At 47.2% G+C, this 25,556-nt stretch overlaps 1 protein-coding gene across 4 annotated transcripts in view; it reads right to left on the reverse strand.

Moving 5' to 3' along the window:
* PHIP (PHIP subunit of CUL4-Ring ligase complex) overlaps window positions 1–25,556 on the reverse strand; it is a 309,729-nt gene that overhangs the window by 262,859 nt on the left and 21,314 nt on the right. For all 4 annotated transcript variants that reach the window (XM_048845170.2, XM_048845168.2, XM_048845171.2 and 1 more), the window contains one exon: window positions 3,040–3,200. In XM_048845170.2, coding sequence (XP_048701127.2) covers window positions 3,040–3,200 — 161 coding nt within the window. The remainder of the gene's footprint in view (window positions 1–3,039; window positions 3,201–25,556) is intronic.

Consider the following 25,556-nt stretch of genomic DNA (forward strand, 5'->3'; position numbering starts at 1 on the left):
AACCAGCATGGAATCTCCTTCACTACCAGACTACATGGTCACTACATGTCCCCTTCCTCACAGCTTGAATTAACTTTACATTGCTGGATTATATTCAAAAGAATCCATTTCAAAGGTACATTAGACTGTAAAAGAGAGGAGCAAAGAACCCTATGTTATCTTTCACTTAAGACGACAAAGGAACCCAACACTTTGGACTTTATGGGAGATCCTGATCAGAGGAGTGGTCGAGCCATCTTGCTGGAAGATGGACTGGTAAGCAAACTATCTTGAACAAAAGCTGTTTTGTTTTGTACTTGTTTTGTTAAGTCAGCCTCTAGAAAGCATTTTTCACTTTTATTTGCTTGTAACCATTTCTAACTGTACCCTTTATACAGGATTTTAAGTGAGTTCTTATCTCCTTTTGTTTTTAATCTTGTTTTACATTTAGTCTAAATCAACCCTGAGCTGTGTTTGATTAACTCCAGTTAATATGGCAAGCTGTCGGGTATTATATCTTTAGAAGAATGAATGAACCTTAATATCTCTTTTAATGGTCCAGGAGAGGCGTGGACATTGCATAGCACATGGTTTGGGGAAAATCTGGGACTGGGGATTGTTGGAGTCATTTTGCAAGGGTAACTGAGGTCAGAGTGTGGCAATGGTGTAACAAGCAGGCTTCTGGAATCAGAATTGCTTAGTTAGAGCTGCTTAACACATAGACAGTGTATGACTGTATGCTGGCTGGAACTTTCCAGACGAGGGAGCTACAGCAGAAGAGCACTTTGAAGCACTCAGGTTATAGGGCAGGCAGTGACAAAAACTCTACTGGTGTGGATTGCAACCCAGAACACCACAGATGGTCAGAAAGAATAAGAGATTTCCTGCCACTTGATTACCCACTTAAAAATCTGGAAAAAGTGAACCAGACATTTTTCACTTCTGGAGGTGAACTGGACCAGCATGGGGGGATTTAGGGACTTGCCCCTAAAGAAGTGCTAATCAGTAAGGATTGCACCTGCTGAGTGGCATGTGAAGAACACAAGCCATCCAGACTGAGCTTCTTCCACTATCCAGAGCATTGGCTGGAGTATGGGAGCAACTGTGAAATAACTCTGTGGCTGCTGACAGAGCCTGCTCATCAACAGAGCAAGCTGAAGGAAGACCAAAAGATTCTCCATTTTGCCTGCTCTGCCATGAAGCTGACAGGTAAGCAAAATGAACAGAAGCTTCGTCAGAAACCTGGAAACTTTCATCCCCTAAGCAAGTGGAGAATGTGGATTGAAAAGATAAGGTTCACTGCTTTTAAACCAAAAAGTTTTACAAGCTAAGATTGTAATAGCTAAAGCAGGAGCACTGCCCCATCCCTCTGCTTGTATTGCCATAATACCTGGCATGTAAGCAAGCCCCAGAGTTTCACAGACTAATATCAAGCTGTTTCGGACTGGGAGATAAATTCTAAGGCCAGAAAGGACCATTGCGATCATCTAGTCTGACATCCTGACTAACACCGGTCCTAAAACTTCCCTGAACTCCCATTTGAACTAGAAAATATCTTTTATAAAAGCATCCACCATTGATTTAAAAATTTCCAGTGATTCAGAATCCACCACAATCTTTAAAGTTTTCCTATGATTAATTGTTGTCAATGTTAAAAAAGGCATGCCTTATTTCTTATCTGAATTTGTCTAGCTTCAACTTCCAGTTATTTGATCTTTTTATACCTTTGTCTGCTAGAATAAATAGCCCTTATCAAATTCTGTTTTCCATACAGGCACTTACAGACTGATCAAATCAATATTAGCCACCTCTTTGACATCTAAACAAATTGAGCTCCTTGAGTCTATCACTATTAAAGCATGTTTTCTAATCCTTCATTCATTCTCATGGATCTTCCCTAAATCCTCTCCAATTTATCAACATCCTTCTTGAAGTGTTGACTCCAGAACTGGACACTGAATTCCAAACACAGAGGCAAAATAAACTTCCCTTCTATTTGATATTCCCATTTATACACCCAAGGTCTGCATTAGCCCTTTTAGCCACAGCATCACACTGCAAGCTAAGATTCAGCTGATTATGCACCATGACCCTCAAGTCTTTTTCAGTGTCGCTGCTTCCCAAAAGGAGTTCCTCATCCTCTGTGACCTATATTCTTTGTTCCTAGATGTATGACATTACATTGGACGGTATGGACATGGACATGTTTGCCTGTGGCCAGCTTACCTAGCGATCCAGATCGCTGTGTCAGCTAATTCTTTTTTCCATTATTTACCACTCCCACAATGAATCTGCAATCTTTATCAGGTAATGTTTTCTTCCAGCTCACTGACAAAAGTATTAAACAGCATAGGGCCAAAAATCAATCCTTGTGGGACATTTGAAACATGCTTGCTCAATGATTTCCTGATTACACTGAGACCCATCAGTTAGCCACTTTTTAATCCATTTAATGTGCCATGTTAATTTTGAATCCTTCTAGTTTCTTAAATTAAAATGTCATGTCTTACAGAAGTTTAAGTATATCGCATCACCACTATTAACTTTATCAGCCATATTTATAATTTAATAAAAAAAAGTATCTAATTAGTTTGACAGGAGCTATTTCCATAAACCCTTGTCAATTGGCATTAATTATAACACCCTCTAAATTCTTTATTAATCTATACCACCGTTCAATTACTTTTCCTGTGTGTATGCTATACAGAAAAATTTGGAGGGAAAGATGGGGGGCAACCAAGATTTACCATTCATTAAAACAACTAAAATTTACTTAAAACAAATTACCTTCTAAATGTAGCTGTGGAAAACCTGTGCATATATGTCTCAAATGGTAATTTTGAAAAAGTGTGATTGTCAAGACAGATATTCAGTTATAGTCTCTTTAAAGAAATCTACTTTAAATGTCAAAGTCAACAAGTCATGTATTTAGTTATCATTTATCTGCTCTTAGTACATAAAATGAGTACAGTTTAGGATTCTTGAGAACAGTGGTTATTTGACCATATGTTCTGAGCTATATTTAAAACAGCAGTATGAAAATAAGGAATTTGTACTTACGGTAAATATCCGTCTGCCAGTCCGATCAAAAGTTACACAGTATACAGAAGATAAGTGTCCTAAGATTCGTTTGTGCATTTTCATATGTTGATACACAGCAGTTGGAACAAGTTGTTCAAGTCTGTATTTTCCATTTAGTTTTCTTGAAAAAAGGGTGTCCGCTACCAAAGGAAAAAATATTAACAGTAATTATATTTTGTACTACAGCTAAGCTGCATGTCAAAAAAAGGAAAGTTACACACAGTGTTTGACCACTTATAGCATGTGCAACTTTTGCAATCATTCTCCAATTTTATAACAACACACAGTTTAATCAAAATCCATAGCACACTTAACAGGAAAAAAACATAGGGCAAAAATACTTCAGATGATCTTGTCTAGCGCTTCCATCACATGCTCATAAATCTACGTTCTGCTTTTCAAAGATACAAAAGGAAAAATAATCAACTGGTTACATACAAGTTTGGCATGAGTCTAGTTCTCGTCTGCTTAAGGTGAACTCTATTTTTGACTAGTGAAACTTTCTAAACAATCCTTTTAAAAGGCAAAAAGGTTTGTGAGGAGGAAATAAGTTTGCTCCTTGTTTGCTGTTTTGATTCTTGTTACAAAAGTCAGTAGTGCTTGATCAAAAACCTCCAAGAAAATAAAAAGATTGTAAATAAAGCTCAGCATAGTTATATTTAGATCACTTACCCCACAATAAACTCAGGTTTAGCAACAATGAAACTTGACATACACACACCCAGGTTAACACTAACCAAATAGTTCTCAATCTGTGTTTAGAATCTTTATGTTGCAGAGCAAAGGGAAGGATAAGAGCAATGTATTTTATACACACTGAAATTGTGATAATGCAGATTATAGTTTATTCAGCCTCTGATTTTTCTTCATGTTTTCATTTGCACATAAACACATTAGACGTTTTGGTAACGTTTATTCACATTATAGGAACACTCCTGGTTAAAAATTTAATTCATTTATTATTCAAATTCATTCTGGCTAGCACAGGCTACACCTCACTGCCCCAGCAGAGCCTGCAGGATTGTGGGAGCAGAATTAAAAAAAAAAAGGCAAAATTTGCCCCCATGAAGAGAGATGGTGTTTCCACTGCCCACACTTGCCAGGGAGAGGCAGCTTTAAACTTGACTAGGGATCCATTGGCGTCCCACTAATTCAAGCTGCTTATTAGAGGAGCTGAACCCCCAGCTACACCTCTCTGCCAGGTCTTTCATTTTTTATGTTGCGCTGAACCCATGGACCTCCATGCAAAGCTGTTGTGGGTCAATTTTGCCTCCTTGGCAAGTTAACTCTAGTTTAGAACAACAGAACCCAGAGTGTCTCTAGCCCTGGAAGTGGAAAAAACCCAGCTTCTGCTTTTAACAATTCATCCTACAGTAAGCATAATTAAATCAATACTGTACGTAGATTAAAGCAAAAGAATCAAGGACTTCCCATTTCTAGATCAACTACAAAGTTACATTACATAAAAACCTTGATCCATTTCAAATGAAAGATTTTAATCTGATTGGACTAAAAGGTTAAATATCTAGAGGTCTGGCTGGTAAATAGTTTCTAGTGAAATCGTACCAAAGCCATCGATAGTGGGGAAAAAAAATGTTTACCGTAAAACTTTTTGTTTGCAGGGAAATTCTCCGCTGTCAATACACTTAGAAACAGATGGTGCAATTTAGCATATGAAAAATGGAAGACCACCAAAAAAACCCTCACTTTACAATTACATGTAATTTACAAGGATATTTAGGAATTTATAATAGTTTTACAGAACAAGAAGATATAAGTCAGATCATTATTTTACAAAATTAAATACGAAGCACATGCTTTTAATGTAATACCTCTTATCTACAGAGCAGAACACGGAGGACTACATAGGCAAAAGAGCAACATTCGAATACAAGTATCCACCACCAAGATACTGGGCACTTCTCCCATCAGGTTTCAGTTTAGGACAGAGGTGGGCAAACTTTTTGAACCGACAGCCACATCTGGATATGGTATGGTGGGCCATGAATGCTCACAAAATTGGGGATTGGGGTGCAAGAGGGGGTGAGAGCACCAGCTGGGGATGCGGGCTCTGGGGTGGAGCTAGAAATGAGGAGTTCAGGATGCAAGAGGGGGCTCTGGGCTGGGGTAGCAGGTTGGAGGGGGCTCCAGCTAGGTGTGCAGGCTCTGGGGTGGGACTGGGAATGAGGGGTTGGGGGTGCAGAAGGGTACTCCAGGCTGGGACCGAGGGGTTCAGACATTGGGAGGGGGATCAGGGTTGGGGTGCGGGGGGGTGGGCCAGGGATGCAGGCTCCTACCTGGCAGCTATTACCTTAAGCAGCTACCGGAAGCAGCAGCATGTCCCCACTCTGGCTCCTACGCAGAGGCACAGCCAAGCGGCTCTGCGTGCTTCCCTGTCCACAGGCACTGCCCCTGCAGCTCCCATTGGCCACAGTTCCCAGCCAATGAGAACTGCGGGAACAGCACTTGGGGCGGGGGCAATGTGCAAAGCCCCTGGATGCCCATACATGTAGGAGCCTAAGTGGGGACATGCCGCTGCTTCCAGTAGCCATGCAGAGCCATGGCACATGTGGAGCGGGGCAAGCCCCGGACCCCGCTCTCCAGCGGGAGTTCGAGGGCCAGATTAAAACATCTGAAGGGCTGGATGTGGCCCCCAGGCCAAAATATGCCCACCCCTGGTTTAGAACATGGAATCGAAGTTTCATTAGTCATGAAAATGGATGACCACATGTTCATGGATGAGGAAGACCAGGAAAGTACTAAGCCAGATGAAATCCTTCCTTTTGGCTCTCACACAATGGGCAACTTCCCTCATACCAATCTGCTCATCTGTGGAGTCCCTCAGAGCTCTATTCCTACATCCATCCTGTTCAATATCTGTATCAGGCTACTGGAGAACCTAGTGAGATATCACAGTGTCAAATGTCAATCAGTTTGATGTCTCTCTCACTTGCACTGCTGGTAGTGCTATGACCCAACTATATCAATGTCTGGCAAAGATCAGCAAGTAGATGAAAAAGTAGCTAGCTAAAAATAAAGCTGAGGTTACCTTGGTGGGGAAAGAAAACAATTTTGAAGTGCTAGCCACCATAATTTCATCATCCACTGCTGAGGCAGTCTGTCAATACAGAGAGAATTTTAGTACTCCCAAGCTGTTTCGCTCAAATAAATAACAAATTTCCACCTGAATCTGCCAAGCAGGTGGTGCCCCCTACTTTCCTAGTGATGACCAGACCACAGTGATCTATGCTAGTTTGATTTCCAGGCTAAGTTACTGCAATTCTCTATACTTTAGAATGAGTACATAAAGACACACAAACAAAAAACATTTCAGCTGATCCAAAATGCACCAACTGTCATCCTGAGCAATACCAGTTGCCCAGCACACAACATCCTTTACCCCTAACTCCTTTTCACTGTCACTGTTTTTCAGGATCTACACCCCCCACACCACCATCTTATAAATGTGACGGTCATACTTTGTTCGTAGATGCATAATGTTGCATTCAGTGTTAAAAAACCTATTCAAAAAAACCCACTTTAACAAGAGATCCAGTCAGTCTGTATAACTGACCTATGCCCATCATTATTTACCAGTCCAATTTTTATGTCAAGTGCAAACTTTACCAGCAATGATTTTATATTTTCTTACAGATGATTGATAAAGATATTGAAAAGCATTGGGCCAATAACAGAAGGTCCCTGCAGTACTGCACTAGAAACACCTCTTCTGGATAACTATTGTCCAGTTACAGTTAAGTTCCTTTTCACAGTAAAATTTGTATTTTTCTTAATGAGAGTCAGCATCACCCAGTGGTAAGGACACTTTACTGGGAGTTAAAAAAACTGAGTTCTATTCCCAGCTCTTCCACTTCATCTCCGTGCCTTAGTTTTCCAATCTGTAAAATGTGGGTAAGAATACCTACCTTCCTTTATAAAATACTTTGAAATCTACAGATAAAGTACTATAAGAGCTAAATATTATTCACAGCAGCAACATTACCCATATTAAATTAGCATACAACAAATGTGACTAGTGACCAGCTACAATCTGTCCTATATACAGCAACATCCATTCCTAAGTGACTGGCTGCACTACACACAGGAGACTGTGCACTTGCATTGTTCTGCATGTGAGGTTTTAAGTGTTTATACTGCAATACCAAAGAGAAGTTAAACAAAACTTTATATTTTTATTTCAGATACATATCTAAGAAAACTAGGAGACTGTAGGTTTCAGCTACAAGTGAACTTTTTGGATTTTTAAAAAACTACTTTAAGTATTTGTATTTCAGACATGAAAACTGAAGTGCTGATATTTTAAGGTTTTTTGAAAACAGTATTTTCTTATATCAGAAATTATGCATTAATTGTGCTTTTTTTTATGAATTCCTTTTGGCTTTAACTAAATTTTTCAAACTTTTAATAAGAGGAAGTTACTCACCTTGTGCTGTAACGATGGTTCTTCTTCGAGAAGTGTCCCTATGGGTGCTCCATTGTAGGTGACTCCTGAGCAGTATCCCTGAAGAAGGGTTGGGGCTTAAGAATTGAGTCCCTTATGGATTACAATACTGTGAAACCAAACCTGACATTGGAAGCAGAGTCTCTAGTAAGCACATTGTGTTCTGCGAAAGTATGAGCACATGCCCAAGTCGCTGCCCTGCAGATTTCTGAAACGGGAACATTTTCAATGGATGCAGTAGAGGTGGAAACTGATCTCGTGGAATGCCTAGGGATTCCAGGCGGAGGTAACGAAGAACAAGTATGACAGCAGTAGTTAATTCAGTTTGAGACCCATCTGGAGAGTCTCTGGGCTGATATTCCTGCATCTTTTGACCTTTCGGCAATTGAGAGGAAGAAGTTGAGAGATTTTGTAAAGGCCTTGGTCTTATCCAAATAAAAGGCCACGGCTCTCCTTACATCCAGTGTATGTAGTATAGCCTACCTGTTATCATGGTGAGGCTTTAGGTAAAAGGTAGGAAGGTGAATAAGCTGGTTCATGTGAAAAGATGGGGTCACCCTGGGGATGAACTCTGGGTATTGTCTGAGAGTGACCTTGTCTTTAAAGGAAATTATGAAGGAAGAGTGTGCCATTAATGCCACTATTTCCCCTATTCTTCGTGCCATGGTGATGGCTACCAGGAATACTGTCTTCATTGACAGATGCATAAGGAACAGGTGGCCATAGGTTCAAAGAGCAGCCTAGTCAGGCTGTTTGATTCAGGTCCCATGTTAGAGAGGGGTGTCTGGATTGGGGAAAGAGGTTTCCTATGCCCTTGAGAAATCTCTTTGTCACTGGATGGGTGAAAACCAAGTACCCCTCTATCTGCTGGCGGAAAGCCCTTATGGCCACAAGATGTACTTTGAGCAAGCCAAAAGATAGTCCTGCCCTCTTGAAGCCTAGTGTGTAGTCCAGCATGACAGGGAGGGAGGAAGATATTGAGGTAATTTGCTTGGAAATACACCAAACCTGGAACCTTTTCCATGCGACGGGTAGCTGATTTTCTACTATGCAAGAACACTTCTTATACCTCCTCAGAGCAGCAGTTCTCTATCTGGCGGAATAATGAAGGAGCCAAGCCTTGGGCCACAGGATCCGTAGGTTGGGATAGAAAGTTTGTCCATTGTTCTGAGAAAGGAGGTAAGGAATGGGCTAACAAGAGATTGGAGGACATGTCACTAGCTGTGTCAGTTATGGATTAGGCCAGGTGGGAACAATCAGTACAACTTTTGCTTTCTCCTTCTTTATTTTTATCAGGACCTTCAGCAGCAGAGGTAACAAGGGAAGGCATATAGGAGGCCTGTGTCCCATGGAAGAAGGAAAGCATCCCCTAATGAGCGTTTTCCAAGGCAGGCTCTGGAACAATAGCATGAGCACTTCCTGTTCAGGTAAGTACCGAACAAGTCTATCATGGGGGTTCCCCGGTGACAGAATATGCAGCGGAGTACTGTTGCATTCATTTCCCGTTCGTGGTCACGTGAGAAATTCCTGCTGAGGCTGTCCACTGTTATATTCTGTACTCCTGGCAGGTAAGTGGCTGATATGAGGACATTGTGGCGAATGCACCAATTCCATAGTTTTAGCACTTCTGTGCACAGGGAGGATGATTTGGCAGTCCCGTGATGACATAAAACATGCATACAATGTTTGTCTGTCATGACTTTTGTGAGAGCGTCCTTGATTAGTGGAAGTACATGAGCACTAACATTACTGACCGCTCTTACTTCTAAGATGTTGATATGGAGAGTTGACTCCATTCGGGACTATTTGCCCTGAACCTTGCGGTTGTTCGGATCCCAATCTATTAGGGATGTATCAGTTGTGAGAAGCAATGTTGGGGGAGAAGGAGGTTGGCACAGACATTCATAGGGTCTTTCCACCATTCCATGAAGTGTTTTACTCTGGAAGGCATAAAGACAGGTTTGTCTAATCTGTCTCTGTTTGGTGTGTAGGCAGACCTAAGCCATGCCCGTAGGCACCTCATGTGTAGTCCAGCATGAGAGCTCACAAACATGAATTCCGCCATGTGCCCGAGAAGTTTGAAGCAGTATCTGGCTGGCATTTGTGGGCTGGCTTGAACTGTATTTATGAGAATGGTCAGAGTGTGAAATCTGTGTCACAGGAGGAGTGCTCTCACTTGTACTGAGTCGAGATCAGCCCCTATGAACTCCAAGCGCAATAATGGAGTCAAGATCGATTTTTGAGCATTTATTTGCAAGCCCAAATGCGAGTGTACCTCCACAGTCAACTGGATGGCCCACAGGACATCTTCAAAGGAGTGGGCTCTGAGGAGACAGTCATCCAAGTAAGGGTAAATCATGATCCCCAGGCTATGTGGATGAGCTGCTACTACGGAGAGGATTTTGGAGAATACTCTGAGTGCAGTGAGAAGCCAAAGAGAAGTACTCTGTACTGGTAATGGTCCTGATCAAAGGTACACCTGAGGAATCATCTGTGGGATGGCTGGATTGATATATGGAAGTTGGCACCATGGAGCTCAAGGGCCAAGAAACAACCCCCCAGCTCTATAGATGGGATAACTGCTACTAGTGTGACCATCTTGAACTTTAGTGCCTTCGCGTATTTGTTCAGTGCTCTCAGATCTAGGATGCGTCTCCACCCTCCACTTTTCTTGGGGATCAGGAAGTATCGGGTATAGGATTCTATGGCTCCTAGGTTTACCAGGTGATCTATTTCCTGTCTTAAAAGACTCTTGTGAGAAAGGTTCCTGAAAAGGGACAGGGAGGGTGTAGAGGAGGGAGGGAGGTGAAGTGGATAGAATACTAGCTAGAGATCATCTCCAGGACCCATCTGTCTGAAGCTACGCTTTCCCAATTTTGGAAGAAAGGAGCTAGGCAGCATCCAAAGGGATGTGGAAGATCTGTAGGTTGCAGCTTATATTGTGGGGAGTGGTGTCTCAGGGCCTCAACCAACGCGTCAAAACTGGTGTTTCAAGTCTAGGTCTGGGATATCGGGGATTATGGGGCTAATGGTTTAAGTCTCTGAATCTTAGGTCTCCTTCTCTGTGGCTCACAGTAATGCTGCAGTGGTGAATACTGGGGTAGTCGGGATGTATGGGATGACTGAGGACTGAATTTCCTTTTCTGTCCTGTGTATAGATCCCTAGCAAGAGTCGTACAGTCCTGGAGTCCTTAAGAGGGTGAAGTGATGTGTTGGTCTTGTCAGGGCTAGCCTTAGGGAAAATGGCACCCTGGGCGAACTTGCATTTTGGTGCCAATGTGGGTGTGGTGCCCCCCCACCCCATTGCCCCTGGCCCCCATAAGCTCCCCAGGCTCCACACTCTCCCTTCACCCCTAACCCCTGCACTATGCCCCCTGCGCCCCTAACACCTGCCCCCTCATGCCTCCACTCTCCTCCTGCACCCCATATATCCTACACCTCCTTCACTCCTAACCCCTTCCTCCCATCCTGTGTCCTAACACCTACACTGTGCCCCTTTCACCACTAATCCCTGCACTCCCCTCCTTTGCCCCTAGTCCCTGCATCCCTTCTCTTCTATCCCCTGCACCATGCCCCCTTCACCCTAATCCCTGCCCCCTCCTGTATCCCAACCCCTGCCTGCTCCTACACCCCTAGCCCCTGTATTGTGCCTTCATCCTAATCCGTGCCCCCTCCTGCACCCCAACCCCCGTCCCCTAACCCTGCAGTGTCCCTTCACCCTAACCCCTGCCCCCCTCCTGAGCCCCTAACCACTGCACTGTGCCCCCTTTGCCCCTAACCCCTGCATCCGTCTCCTACACCCATGTAGGGAAACTGACCCGGATGCAGGGAGCACTGGTGGTGTGTGTACTGGGGGGGGCCGGTGTGGGTGTGTGTACACGTACGTGAGTGAGTGTATGAGTGCGCTGTCTCTAAGAAAACACTCACGATCAGGAGCCTGAAGCATTGTTTGAACACAAGCAGCTGCCAGCAGCGCCGGACCCAGAGAGACAGCAGCACCCACAGATCCCTGTCCCGTCACCCCACCACAGTGGAGACAGGGCACATGGGCAGGGGAAGAGGGACACCCCAAAATCAGCCTTTCCCCATTCCCCCCTGCACAGCAGACAGGATGCTCCCTGACCAGAGCAGCATGGCCAGGGGTGGCTCTGGGGTAGGCGGGGAAAACAGTAGCAGTGGCTGCACACGGCAGTGGAGCAAGGGGAAGGATGGGAACCCCTGTTCCGGAGAGTCACCTGGCTGGTAGTTGTCCAACTGCCCCCTGCAGCTAGTGTCCCTCCACTCTCTCCCAGCTGGCTCTCGGCAGGTCCGGTGGGACTCAGGCAAACCCTGCCCACAGTGCTCTCTTTGGCGGGCCACCCTCAGCGGCTGGCCCTGGGCCTTGCCTGGAAACAGTTTAGAGCCCTCAAAAGAGAAGTCTTTGACCATCATCTGTACCTCTTCTGGCAGTCCTGAGAGGTGTAATCACAATTCCCAATGCCATCGATAAAGAGCGGCTCGCTGTATCCACATCATCTAGTGCTGTCTGGAGAGCTGTTCTTGCCACTCAGTGTTCCTCATGTATGATAGTCTGAAACTGTTCCTGTTGTGCTTCTGGCAAGCAGTCAATAAATGCATTAAATTTGGCAAAGTTCATGTGGTCGTACTTCACCAAAAAGGCCTAGTAATTCACGATGCTGAATTGCAAAGTTGCCATGGAGTATGCTTTCCTATTAAATAAATCAAGTATTTTCCAGTCTCTGTCATAAAGGGTGGCTCTACTATGATGCTCTCGGCCACGGGATTTCACAGCGTCCACCACGATGGAATTATGTGGCAGGCGTGAAAAGAGGAATTCCGCATCCTTGGAAGGTGCATAATACTTTTTATCTGCCCTTTTGCATGCTGGCATGTTAGAAGCTGGCGTTTGCCAAATGACCTTAGCAGGACCCAGAAGCGCCTTGTTAACAGGGAGGATAATTCTCAGTGAGAAGAACGTGTGCAATATACATAGCATCTTGTGGTGGGTATCTTTGACCTCCTCTAGGGGAATCTGCACTGTGCCTGTCACCCTTTTTGTGAGATCCTAAAAGAGCTTAAAATCGTGAGCCATGGAAGGTGGAGGGAGTATCACCACCTCGCCTGGAAAGGAGAAGGAGATATTGGCTGGTGGTGTAACCTCCTTTTCTAGTCTGGCCTTCTGCTTCTCTTGAGGTTCTGGGGCTCTGGACACAGAAACTGAAGGAGATTGTCCTACTGACTCTCGGTAGGAGACACTAGGTGCCCAAGAACCACAGTGCCTGTAGGCTGCCCACTGACCCCAAAACGGCCACTGGGGCAGAGGGAAAGGGCATTGGCAGCAGTACCCACAGGTGGTCATACCAAGAAGGTTGAGACTCCAACTGAGTATGTGACTAGGGAGGCCCTGGTTGGGATAGAGATGAGCCATGATGTGAGGGTAGTGAGAGGATATCATCTTGGTCACTATGTGAAACCTTGCTAGAAAGCAGTGGAGGCGACAAGGAGACTGGAAGTGAATGCCCCGGTGCCAGCGGTGATCTTAGGGATTGAGATGTGCTCAGTATTGGGGCTCCAATACCGAGTAATGGGAACTCTGGAGTCTCAGCCATCAGGAGATCTCTGAAAAAACTAAACTCCTGTGGTAGTGCAGTGGTCAGTACCATCAGGACTTGTCTGTGCTGAATCGCCAGTACCGAGGAAACTGGCGGAGATCTTGCCCTGGCAGTAGTCAGTATTGAGCATTTTCGCACCGGTAGCACTTTCGCAGAGATGGTATGGTCTGCACTCTTGCCTTTGACAGGTGGTGCTACAGCTTCAGAGCCTGTGCCCTTCAGGTCCCTAGGCTAATAAGCAGTGTCTGCACCAGAGGACCCATGCATTTCCCAGGTACCGTGGTTCGGCGCTGTCGGTACAGAGGGGACCAACTGCACTGGGGACCTCCTCTAGCTAGTCCGGGCTTAGTTTGAGGGCCTGCAGCCCTCTTTTTGGAGACCTTGCAAAGAAATCAGAAGATTCCTGCTCGGCTCACCCTCCTGAGAAACAGAATGCTCCAGGGACAGTCTGAGTTGCAGAGGGGATTTGGGACACTGGTTTAAGATCACTCTCCAAAAGTGTTTCAACTTCAGCTCACTGTTTTTCCAGAATCTAGCCTTCATTTGTTGGCAGAAGAGAAAGTTACTCGCCCTGTGCAATAACAGAGTCTCTTTGAGATGTGTGTCCCTGCAGGTGCTCCACTTTAATGTCGATGCACCCCGTGCTCATAGCCGGAGATTAATGGTAGTAGTGTCTGATTGGATCGCATATGCGCGGTCCCCATCTTGTGCCGCTTCATGTGCTTAACTGGCACTATGCGACCAACCCCCCTTCTGTTCCTTCTCTACTGCAGAGTCTGGTGATAGAACTCCAAAGCAGAGGGAAAGAGGAAGAGTAGTGGAGCACCCACAGGGACACACAAATCGAAGAACCTCCGTTACTGCACAAGGTTTTCTCTTCTTCTTCAAGTGGTGTCCCTGTGGGTTCTCCACTTTAGGTGACTTCAGAGCAGTGCCCTCCGATGGAAGGAGGAGGCTTCTGAGTTGAAGCTGCAGCAGGTGAAAGTACTGTGTGACCAAACAGGGCATCGGAAGATGCATGCTGTTGCAACGCGTAGTGCTGTGTAAATGTGTGTGGTGATGTCCAGGTTGTGGTCCTACAGATTTCTGCAATGCGAACATTGTTGAGAAATGCTATGGAGGCCAACAGACTCCTGGTAGAGTGCGTACGGATCCCTGTAGGGCAGGGGTGGGCAAACTTTTTGACCCAAGGGCCACATCGGGGTGCAAAACTGTATGGAGGGCCAGGTAGGGAAGGCTGTGCCCCCCAAACAGTCTGGTCCCCGCCCCCTATCTGCCCCCTGACTGCCCCCCTCAGAAACCCCGACCCATCCAACCCCCCAGCTCCTTGTCCCCTGACCGCCCCCTCCCAGGACCCCCCGCCCCAAACCGTCCCCCCCGGGATCCCACCCCCTATCCAACCCCCCCCCGCACCCTGTACCCTGACTGCCCCTTGCCAGGCCACCCAGGACTCCCATCCAACCCCCCCTGTTCCCTGTCCCCAACTGCCCCAGAACCTCTGCCCCATCCAACCACTCCCTGTCCCCTGACTGCCCCCCAAGACTCCCTAGCCAACCCCTACACCACCACGCGTGTGCCAGTGCCCCCTTACCATGCCACTCAGAGCGGCAGGAGCTCGCAGCCCTGCTGCCCGCACTGTGGCGTAGCTCAGGGGTTGGGGGCGCTAGCCTCCCCAGCCAAGAGCTCAAGGGCCGGGCAGGATGGTCCCGCGGGCCAGATGTGGCCCACGGGCCGTAGTTTGCCCACCTCTGCTGTAGGGGGTTGTCATTCATGCTGGAGATAACACAGTTTGATACAGTCTGATATTCATTTGGATAGCCACTGTTTGGAAATGGCATCGTCTTCTGATCATTTGGTGATTGAAACAACAGTTTTGGAGACCTGTGAAAAGATTTTGTTCTATCAATGTAAAAGGCTATAGCCCTGCAGACATCCAAGGAGCGTAGCCTAGATTGCCATCTGTTCATATGTGGTTTTGAAAAAAATGTCAGTAAGTATATAAGTTGATTAAGGTGAAAAGATAAGACAACCTTAGGTAAAAACTTAGGATGTGGTCTGAGAGATACTTTATCTTTGAAAAAGATTGTATAAGGTGGGTTTGTCAGGAGAGCTGCTAGCTCCCCCACCCTCCTGGCAGATGTAATGGCCCCTAGGAATGCAACCTTCATAGAGAGGTGTAGTAATGAGCTTATAGCCATGGGCTCAAAAGGGGGCCCGGTGAAGGCATGGAAGACTAAGTTGAGGTCCCATAGCAGGGAAGGGTTCCTAACTTCTGGATAGGAGTTGAAGCAACCCTTTAGGAAGCGGATGCATGAAAACAGAAAATTCATCAACTTTATGATGAAATGTTGTGATGGATGACAAATGTATACCAATCAAACTCATGGAAAAGGCCCATTTGTTTGCGTTCCATTAAGTAATCTAAAATGAGAGGCAAGGTTGCTGACAGAGGTGTAGTCTGTTTGCATTAGCATCACGAGTCAAATCACTCATGGGGAGTGGGAGGGAAGGCCTACAGGAAAGGACCGTTCCACTTGATGAGGACGACATTGCCCAGAGAGTGTTGACTGAGTCCTGCTATGGAGCAGAACGGGGGCATTTGGAGATTTGTGTGGTTGTAAAGAGGTCTATTGTTGGGAACCCCCACATCCGAAAACTATCTAGGATTACCCGCATATTCAGCTCCCATTCATGGTCTTGATCAAACTTCCTGCTCAGGGTATCTGTTGTGATGTTCTGGCAGCCAGGTAGGTATGATGTTGTAACATGGATGTTGTGTTTGATGCACCATTGCCAAAGACACATGGCTTCTACATACAGGGAGTGCGATAGTGCTCCCCCTTGTCTGTGTATGTAGAACATACACTGCCCGTGAGAATCTGTACCATTTTGGTTTTGATTAGTGGTACGAAGTGAAAACAGCTGTTTCAAACCGCTCTTAGTTCCAGCAGGTTGATACAAAGATGGGACTCCGCCATAGACCATTGGCCCTATATGAAGTGTGTTTGCAGATGTGCCCCCCCAGCCTAGGAGGGATGTGTTCGTGGTGATGGCGAGTAATGGTGGATTCTGTCGGAATGGCATCCCCCTGCTGACATTGTCTGGATTGGTCCACCATAAAAGGGAATCCTTGACTGTACTGGGCATAGTGATGAGCTTGTTTATGCTGTGCTTGCGTGCGACATAATTTGTCCGGAGCCAGGCTTGTAGACACTGCCTGTGTAGTCTTGCATGTCGGACGAAGGTCATGGTGGCCATGTGGCCTAGAAGTCGTAGGCAAGTTCTGGCAGACACTTGAGGGCCGTTCCGCGCTGTTGAGATCAAGGCAGTTGACAATTTCTGGCTGGGAGGGATGCGTACCTCAGGCTCAGAGGCCAGGCAAAGAGATTTTTCCATGAGGAGAAGTTTTAGATGGAGATCTCCTACCTTTCTGGTGCAGGCTTTCAAGTTGTGAGAGTGCAAGCACTTCCGAGGTATATGTGCCTCACTGAGACACTTGACGCACTGAGAGTACCCGTCTGAAAGGGGTATCGAGAGCCTGCAGACAATGCAGCATTTGAACCCTGGGCAGCCAGGCATGCCCTTTAGAGAGTGTATTCTCTCTAAGATGGAGAGTGGTAGGGTTATCATGCTGCTTCGACAGAGCAGAACAGAAACTTAGAGTCCTATGAGGAAGAATTTTTAAAAAATTTTAAAGGGACGGGGATAAGTAGGAAGGTTAAGTATACTAACCTATTCTAACTATAAACTAAGACTAATGGAAAAAAGGGTATTTCTACGCTACAAGGTGCTGCTGAGTGCTCCGACTTGAGCCAATGGTGGCAGAGAAGGAACTGGGAGGGGGTGGGAGGGGATTGGTCGCATAGCATCAGTTAACCACCTGAAGCAGAGCAAGACAGGGACAGCGCATGTGCGACCTAACCGGGCACTGCTACCATAAATCTCGGGCTACAAGCACAGGGGTGCATCGACACCTAAAGTGGAGCACCCACAGGGACGCAACTCAAAGAAGGTGGTACACTTTTGTGGAATGTGAGCCTCTTAGAGGCACTGGACATAGCGGGAGCATCTCTCTGTAACCAGTATTGCCTCCCTGCAGGAAAGGCACCTTTTAAACCCGGGGGATCCAGAAATAACCCTTTCTGGGGGTAATCCTCAGAGGGGGATTTTTGTTGTTGGTTTTTAAACAGGGGAAAGAAAACTAACAGAAAACCTGTAAGACTAAGAAAATCAAAGAGAAACTCTAATAGAAGCTACAGAACGAAACTGAATTCTAAACTCTGAGGGTAAGAGAAAGTGGACTGCTATTCACTCCATCTCAAGTCAGAGGCAGTTGAGAAGGAACTGAGGGTGGTTCCCCAGGGCAGCACTAGTTAGCCTCGAGGAAGAGCACAAGAGCAGGAGTGTGTATGTGCAGGCCAAACGGGCACTGCTACCAAAGAGCGCCAATCAGAGGCGCAGGGAAAGAGACACACCTACAGTGGAGCACATGTGGACACTACTCGAAGAAGAGGATGATCATTTTATGTTGGTCCTCCGATACAAAATTTTACTTAAAGACGTCACCTATTTGGCTCATTGCCAAAGCTTTTTTTGCCATCACTCAACAAGAGAACCCTGAGCCCATGCTGTGGTTGACAAGCACACAGAACTAGTTCAAAAATGCTGAAAGGCCCAAGACATTCAATGCCAAATCAAAAAATTGTTCATGTTGGAAAGTACAATTCTCACACACACACACACCTCTGAAAGCTCTGAATTTGTGAAGGGAGATAGTTACATTATACTTCCAGAGAACGCTGGTTCAATCACAGCTGAGATGGCAGCACCATTAACCTTAGTGGCTTTGGGAAACAGGACAACAGGCAAGACCTCTGAAAACTTTTACACAGCCAGAAATGGACCAATTGAAAAAGACATAGTAAATAATCACTATTATTTTCCAGAGAGACCTGTTTCTGTGGGCGGTCTCCACAAAGTCTAGAAATATTCTTCATGGTCACAAGTAGAAGCAGCAGGGCTAATTCAAGTTCTCATGCCTGTGGGTCCAACTTTCCTCGAAGACTCCAAGCACAGAGTACAGTACTGTTTTCAGGAGAGTCTACAAGAATCTTTAAAAGTGCAAGAGCTCTTTTCAACTGTGGAAATTCAGGTTTGAAGGAGCACCACTTTTTTGCTTCAGCATCCTCCTCTCCCTGGAGGAAGTGTATTTTAAAAAAAAAAAGTTTAAAAGCCCACAATTTTTTTAAATTATTTTTGTTCTTAAGCTAGCTTTTAGGCAGCTTTTACAAAAAGTCTTAAATTATATAGAAAGGAATTAGTCATATGACAACAATTAGATCAGTACATATGAATATACAGGTTTTTACATGCCATAGATATTTCTATAGTTTCCTTGAGAAGCAGGAACTGTACAATGTATTTTAATTCCATACGAATTAAACTGTGTGCAGTTTTGTTTTGTTTTTTAAAAAGTGTGTTAAAAGCATTTATGTTGGTCAAGCTTGTTGCGTGTCTGAGTTAACGACTCGAGATTGTTGAAGTAACAGGCTCAATTTAAATGATTTAATCTAAGATTAATCAGAGATTAGTACAGCACTATACAGAATAAAGAAATAAACAGATATATTACCACCTTTTGTTGTCAGACTAAGAGCTGGATATGTATCTTTCCTGCATCAAGAAGGGACGTGCAGTTTTCTTTTCCCCAGAATGCATATCCAGTGTATGTATTTAAAGACTAGGATTTAGGATTTAGCGAAGAACCTCCAGGTGTTGACGTCAGATTTGAATCAGAAAATCAGAAAAGATATGTGTAGAATAGAGATTTTATCTTTACACGACAAGAAGTTGAATTCAATAGATTTTGTCAAAATTGTTCTGGTAAAACCAACAGGACATCTGGAGAAAGCAGCTTCAACCAGCTATTTTAACAAAACAAACCCCTCTCACTCTTCTGTGGAAAGCATAGTGCCTGTACATTTACCTTTGTTGTTTGTGCATTAAATTTTTTTTTAATCTATGCATTTTTCTATAGCCTGCTGTTGCTAGAATGCTCCCACTCCTAACTGCAGTACACCCATATAAAAAGTACCAAACTAATAAGCTTCCTCGCCTTAGATCCAAAAGAAAAAATGTTTTTCCCAGGGATGTTTTTTTCCTCCTGCTTTGGATGGATTCAGTGTCTTGGTTACTTTTTAAAACAATACTGGGTCCATGGGGGGTTGAAACAGGAAATTAGCTGGAAACTACTTCTCGGGGTAGATTTAAAAACATGAGAGTTACCGGTTTTGTAACTGGTGTTCTTTGAGATGTGTTGGTCATGTCCATTCCATTGTAGTGATGTCTGCTCGCCACATGCACCAGTGCCGGAAGTTTTCCCCTCAGCAGTAAGGACCAGCTCTAGCACCCTATGGAGTGGTGCCCGTATGGCGTGGTATAAGGGGCAACCCTGGCTCCCCCCGACCTTCGGTTCCTTCTTGCCGGAAACTCCAACAGTGGGGAAGGAGGACGGGTCATGGAATGGACATGAGCAACACATTTTCAAGAACATCAGTTATGAACCAGGTAACTGTCTTTTCTTCGAGTGCTTGCTCATGTCCATTCCATTGTAGTTGACTCCCAAGCAGTGCCACCAGAGGCGGGTAGGAGTTCATAGATGTGTCTATTGCAACACAGCTCTACCGAATCCAGCATCATCTCTGTGCTGCTGGTTAATGGTGTAATGTGTCGTGAACGTGTACCGATGACCACTTTGGGGCCCTGCAGATGTTGTGCGTGGGGACATGCAATAGGAAGGCTGCCGAGGGCGCTTGTGCCCTGGTCAATTGGGCCTTTAGTATAGGTGGTGACTCAGTCCATGCCAACTCATAACAGATCCGGATGCACTATGTGATCCAATTAGAGATCCTCTGCGAGAACACCGGTAAACCTTTCATCCGGTCCACTGTCGCAATAAAGAGTTGGGTGAACTTGCAGAAGGCCTTGGTGTGCTCCAGGTAGAAGGTCAGGGCGTGCCAGACATTCAAGGTGTGCAGCTGCCTCTCCGCCACAGTTCAGTGCTGCTTCAGACAAAGAACCAGGAGAAAGATATCCTGCTTAACATGGAAGTGAGTCACCACCTTAGGCTGGAACGCCGGGTGGGGTCGCAGCTGGACCTTGTCCTTGTAGAAAACCGTGTATGGGGGTTCTAAAGTGAGGGTTTTAATCTCGGAACCTCACCTCGCCAAAGTAATGGCTACAAGAAAAGCTACCTTCCATGATAGATGTAACAAGGAGCAAGAGGCCAGTGACTCAAAGGGAGGCCCTGTGATCCTCAAGAGGACGAGGTTGAGATGTCATTGTGGAATCAGGTCCTGAACAGGTGGGAAGAGCCGTTCTAGTCCTTTCACGAACCAGAGAGACATGTCATGGGGGCACACCAATTTGCTCTGAACCTGCTGGTGGAAAGTCAATATGGCTGCCAAGTGCACCTTGATGGAGAAAAATGCGAGGCCTCGCTGCTTAAGGTGGAGCAAGTAATCGAGGATGGACTGTACAGGTGACTGTATTTCTGCCCAGCAGGAGAACCGCCTCCACTTTGCCAAGTAAGTTGCCATGGTGGAGGGTTTTCTGCTTTCCAAGAGGATCTGCTGTACCTGTCTGGAGCAGGCCCTTTCCGTCAGGTTCAGCCACTCAGGAACCAAGCCGTGAGGTGGAGAATGGGAAGGTTTGGGTGCAGGAGCAGACTGTGGTCTTGAGAGAGGAAATCTGGATGGCTGGGCAGTAGCCATGAGGGAGCCACAGCCAGGTCCATGAGCGTGCCAAACCAGTGCTGGCGAGGCCACCCCAGGGCGACCATGATGACTCTCACCTCTTCTCTTTTTTTTTTTGTTAGGACCCTGCTAGCCAGCAGAATCGGCGGCAATGTATACATTAGATCCCCTTCCCACAACAGAAGGGGGGCATCAGAGAGGGTGTTGTTGCCTAAGCCCTGGAGACAGCAGAACTGGTGGCACTTCCTGTTCTGTCTGGTGGTGAACAGGTCCACTCAGGAAGCTCCCCGCCATCAGAAAAGTATCTGGACAACCTCCGGTCGGAGGAACCACTTGTCGGGAGAGAAGGACCTGCTGAGGCAATCCGCAAGCGCATGCTGGACACCAGGGAGGTGCAATGCCTTGAGACAGATGTCGTGCTGGATGCAAAAGACCCACAAATGGAACGCTTCCTGACAGCCAACGAGCAGGGCCCCCCCCTTGCCTGTTGATGTAAAACATCGAGGCCGTGTTGTCCGAGAGTACCTGCACACTTAGACCGGAAAGGTGCAGCAGAAAGACCCCGCAGGCTAAGGGGATTGCCCTCTGCTCCCGGACGTTTATGTGCAAGGTCAGCTCCTCTGTGGACCACATTCCTTGTGTCCACAGCGTGCCGAGATATGCTCCCCAGCCAAGGTCAGAGGCATCCGACAGAGAAAACGAGGATTGAGGACTCTTGAATGGAACTCCTTCCAGGACTGTCCTCGGATCGGCCCACCACTGCAGGGAAGTTAAGTACTTTCGGTGGAATCGTGACGGGATGTAGACTGTTGACAGCCACCGCTGGAGGGGTTGCAGCCTGAGCTTCGCATGACAAACAACGTAAGTGCACGCCGCCATGTGGCCCAAGAACATGAGGCAGACCCGGGTCATGGTTAGGGGACATATGGAAATGCTGGCAATGAGACTCACCATCGTCTTGAACCTGTTCTGCGGCAGAAACACTCTAGCACGGGTGAAGTCAGGAACCACGCTGATTAATTCTATCCTTTGAACTGCAACGAACATTGATTTTTCCTTGTTTATCAACAGGCCCAGGACACGGCATATGATCTGCAGCACCAAGACGTCACACAGGACTTGAGACCTGGAGTGGCCCTTGATAAGCCAGTCATCGAGGTACAGGTAAACCTGGATACCTCGACGCCTGAGGTAGGCCGCCACCACCATGCATTTGGTAAACACCCTCAGGACTGTAGCCAGGCCAAACAGGTGCATCACAAGCTGGTAGTGAGCAGGGCCAACTGTGAAATGCAGGAATAGCCTGTGCCCTTGGAATATCGATATGTGGAAGTAAACATCTTTCAAATAGAGGGTGGCATACCAGCGCAGGAGTGATAGAGGCCCAGCGGAACTTTAACTTCTTGAGATGTTTGTTGAGATCTCACAGGTCCAGAATGGGTCTCAGACTCTCTTTGGCTTTGGGGATCAGAAAGTACCAGGAGTAGAATCCCTTGCCCCTGTACTCCTGAGGGATTTCCTCCATGGCCCCCTCTTGCAGAAGCCTCTGAACCTCTTGGGCGAGCAGTTGCTCGTGAGAAGGGTCTCTGAAGAGGGACGGGGAACAAGGGTGGGAGGGGGGAACAGAAAGAAACTGGAGGGTATAACCCTGGGCCACGGTGTTGAAGACCCAGCAGTCCAAAGTTATAGAAGCCCATAGAGGGAGGAAAGGAGATAGGTGGTTGGAGAAATGCAAAGAAATACGATCCGGGAAGCAAGCTGGTAGGTCGCCCTCGGGAACACCCGCAAAATGCCCACTTACCACCCGGATGGTTGTGGGTGGAGGTTGACTGGGCAGAGGGCACTGGCTGGTAACCTTGCAGGCATCTGTAGCCTCTTCCCTTTATACAGGCAGGCTCCGACCTGGGTTGGCTCCCAGAGCCCTGGAAATGCTGTGGGCGCAGGGTGTACTGGTCCAGGGTCTGTAAGGTCGGCCATGTAGTTTTGTGTCTGTTTGTTCGACAAACAGAGCTTGGCCATCAAACAGGAGGTCCTCTATTGACTGTTGGACTTCCATCAACAGGCCCGAAGATTGCAGCCAGGAATCCCTCCTCATGGAGATGGCCAAGGCCATCATTCTGGCCACAGAGTCCGCCACATCTAAACCCACGTGGAGGGCCGCTCCGACTACCACTTTGCCCTCTTCAAGGACTGCATAGAACTCCTTCTTGGGGTCCTCAGGCAGCAAATCCCCGAACTTGGCCATGGACTGCCACATGTAGAAATCATAGCAGCCAAGCAGGGCCTGGTAATTGGCCACTCGCAGGTGTAGGCTCAAGAATAAATTTCCCTCCCAAATAAATCGAGCCTCTTCAAGTCTTTATTCTTGGGGGTTGCTGCAGGCTGGCCCTGCCTTTCCCGTTCATTAACGGCCGAGACCACCAGGGAGCTTGGGGCAGGGTGCGCATAAAGGTATTCAATATCCCTTAGCGGGCACATAGTACTTTCACTCTGCCCTTTTGGAGATGGGGGTAGTGACGAGGGAGTCTGCAATAAGGACTTGGTGATCTTTGGCACTCCCTCGTGTAAGGGCAATGCCACCCTGGCTGGGGCTGCTGAGCTAAGGACATTGGATAGTGAGTCCGAGGGTTCTTCCAGCTGCTCAGCATGAAGCTCCAAGTTCAAGGCGATCCTCTTTAATAGCTCCTGACGGGCCTTAGCATCATCCTGCGGGACTGGATGAGGGAATCTTGTAATCGCCTCATCAGGCAAGGATGAGAAGGAAGCAGGCACTGAAGAAACTGACGCCTCCACAGGCTGCTCGACTGGTTCCTCCATAGGAGCTGGGTGAATCGAGGGGGGTGGGGGGAAGGAGGAGCTTCTCCCCAGAGCCCTCTGCATCCAGGGGCAGGCAGGAGACAGTGGCTGATGGGTTCAGGTCAGACTCGAGGGCCTCGGACAAGCCATGTGAGGGCTGCGGAAACCCCAAGGATTCTGGGAGTACCATGGGAAAGCCTGGTGCAACGGGCTGCACCACCGGTAGCGTAGGTACCCCTGATGCGGGGCCATGGCCCGCTGGTATGGACTCCTGCTCAGTACTGGAGTCTGAAGAGGAGGGACTGCTTCTGGGAGACCATGATGGTGCCAACTGTTCATTCCGGTAGTGATGCTACTGATCCCAGTGCTGCAACATGGATCTGTCCGAGGGTGACAAGTCCCTGTGCTGAGCTCCCGGAGACCGATGACATTTGGCAGATTGTCAACGGCAGCCAGGTGACCTACACCTTGTGCTTCTTCAGCGGTGCCAGTCCACGGAGCAGGAGCGAGTCGACTACTGAAGTGGGGAATGCTGACCTGACGGCAACCCATACCAGCGCTCCAGCAACGAGGCTCCTGGAGCAGCGCTGAACACTAGGTCGATTCCAATACTGGGGCTGTAGGGACAGACGCACCTCCATGGTTTGCGCCAAGTCACCAGCAATCTGTGTCTCAAGCCTGGTGAACAGTGCCCCGAATCGGGAGACAGGTGGGGGCTCTGACAGGTCTGCCTCCCCATGACCGAGGTCTGGCAGCTCCGTGAGGGTGACCGCTGGCGACACACTTCCTGAGGAGAGGAGCAGGGCAACACAGATGGGGGCCGCTGGAAAGGTCCCAGGGCGGTTTGCCCTTAGAACGGGACACCACCCTGGCAAGTGTGAGCAGCACCGGTAAGACTAACATGTCCTGCGCCGCCTGAGGCATCGATGGCATGTCCAGGTGCTGGACGCCCACGTCGCTGTCAGGGGTGGCAGGCGCGTCTTGGATGGGCTAACTCACTCAACCTGAGCCGGGGCCTGACTCCTGCTCGGGGGTGAGGAGCTGCCCTTCTCGGGTCCTTGCTCCCCTCCGGCCCTCTCCTTCCCTTTACAAGATGTAGGAGATCATCCCCCCCCAGCCTTTCTTTGACTGCTGGACAGTGCTGGAGAGGGGGGGGATCAGCGTCGGCCCGAAGACAGCACTGGCGGAGCGCTCCATACCAACACAGCGGTACTGAGAGCAGAGTCCAATCTGGACAGCTCCAGTGTCAGTGCTGATTCCAACAGGAGCGCCCAGAGACATATGTATCGCTCCTTTTCGGTCCAAGGTTTGATCCCTTTACAGATAAGACACTTGTTGCTGATATGGGTCTTGCCCAGGCACCTCAGACAATTACTATGAGGGTCGCTGATGGGTATCTGTTTTTTAGGAAGATCGCAGGGTTTGAAGCCTGGGGACCGGGGCATGCTCCATCCCTAGTCTGAGTCCCATCCAAGAATAACTAACTACACTAAGGGAAACTAATAACTTATGAACTTTTCCCTATAAATAGATATCAGCTGATTGAGAAAGAGAAGGCTTGCCAAACCAAGAAGATGTTAAAGTATCATCACTGGCGATAGAAGGAACTGAGGGTGGGGGCAGTGAGCGGCGCCCCTTATACCAAGCCATACGGGCACCACTCCAAAGGGCGCCAGAGCCAGTCCCTTACAGATACCGCTAAGTGAAAAACTTCCGGCACCAGTGCATGTGGCGAGCACACACACCCACAATGGAATGAACATGAACAAGCACTCGAAAAAGAATAACATTCAATTTTAATTGGATTGTGTGTATTGAAATACATTTTTCTTTAAAAAATAAACGTGTTTAAAATTAAATTTGAAATTAGGA

This window comes from Caretta caretta, chromosome 3, assembly GCF_965140235.1.
Source record: "Caretta caretta isolate rCarCar2 chromosome 3, rCarCar1.hap1, whole genome shotgun sequence".
Taxonomy (NCBI): Eukaryota; Metazoa; Chordata; order Testudines; family Cheloniidae; genus Caretta; species Caretta caretta.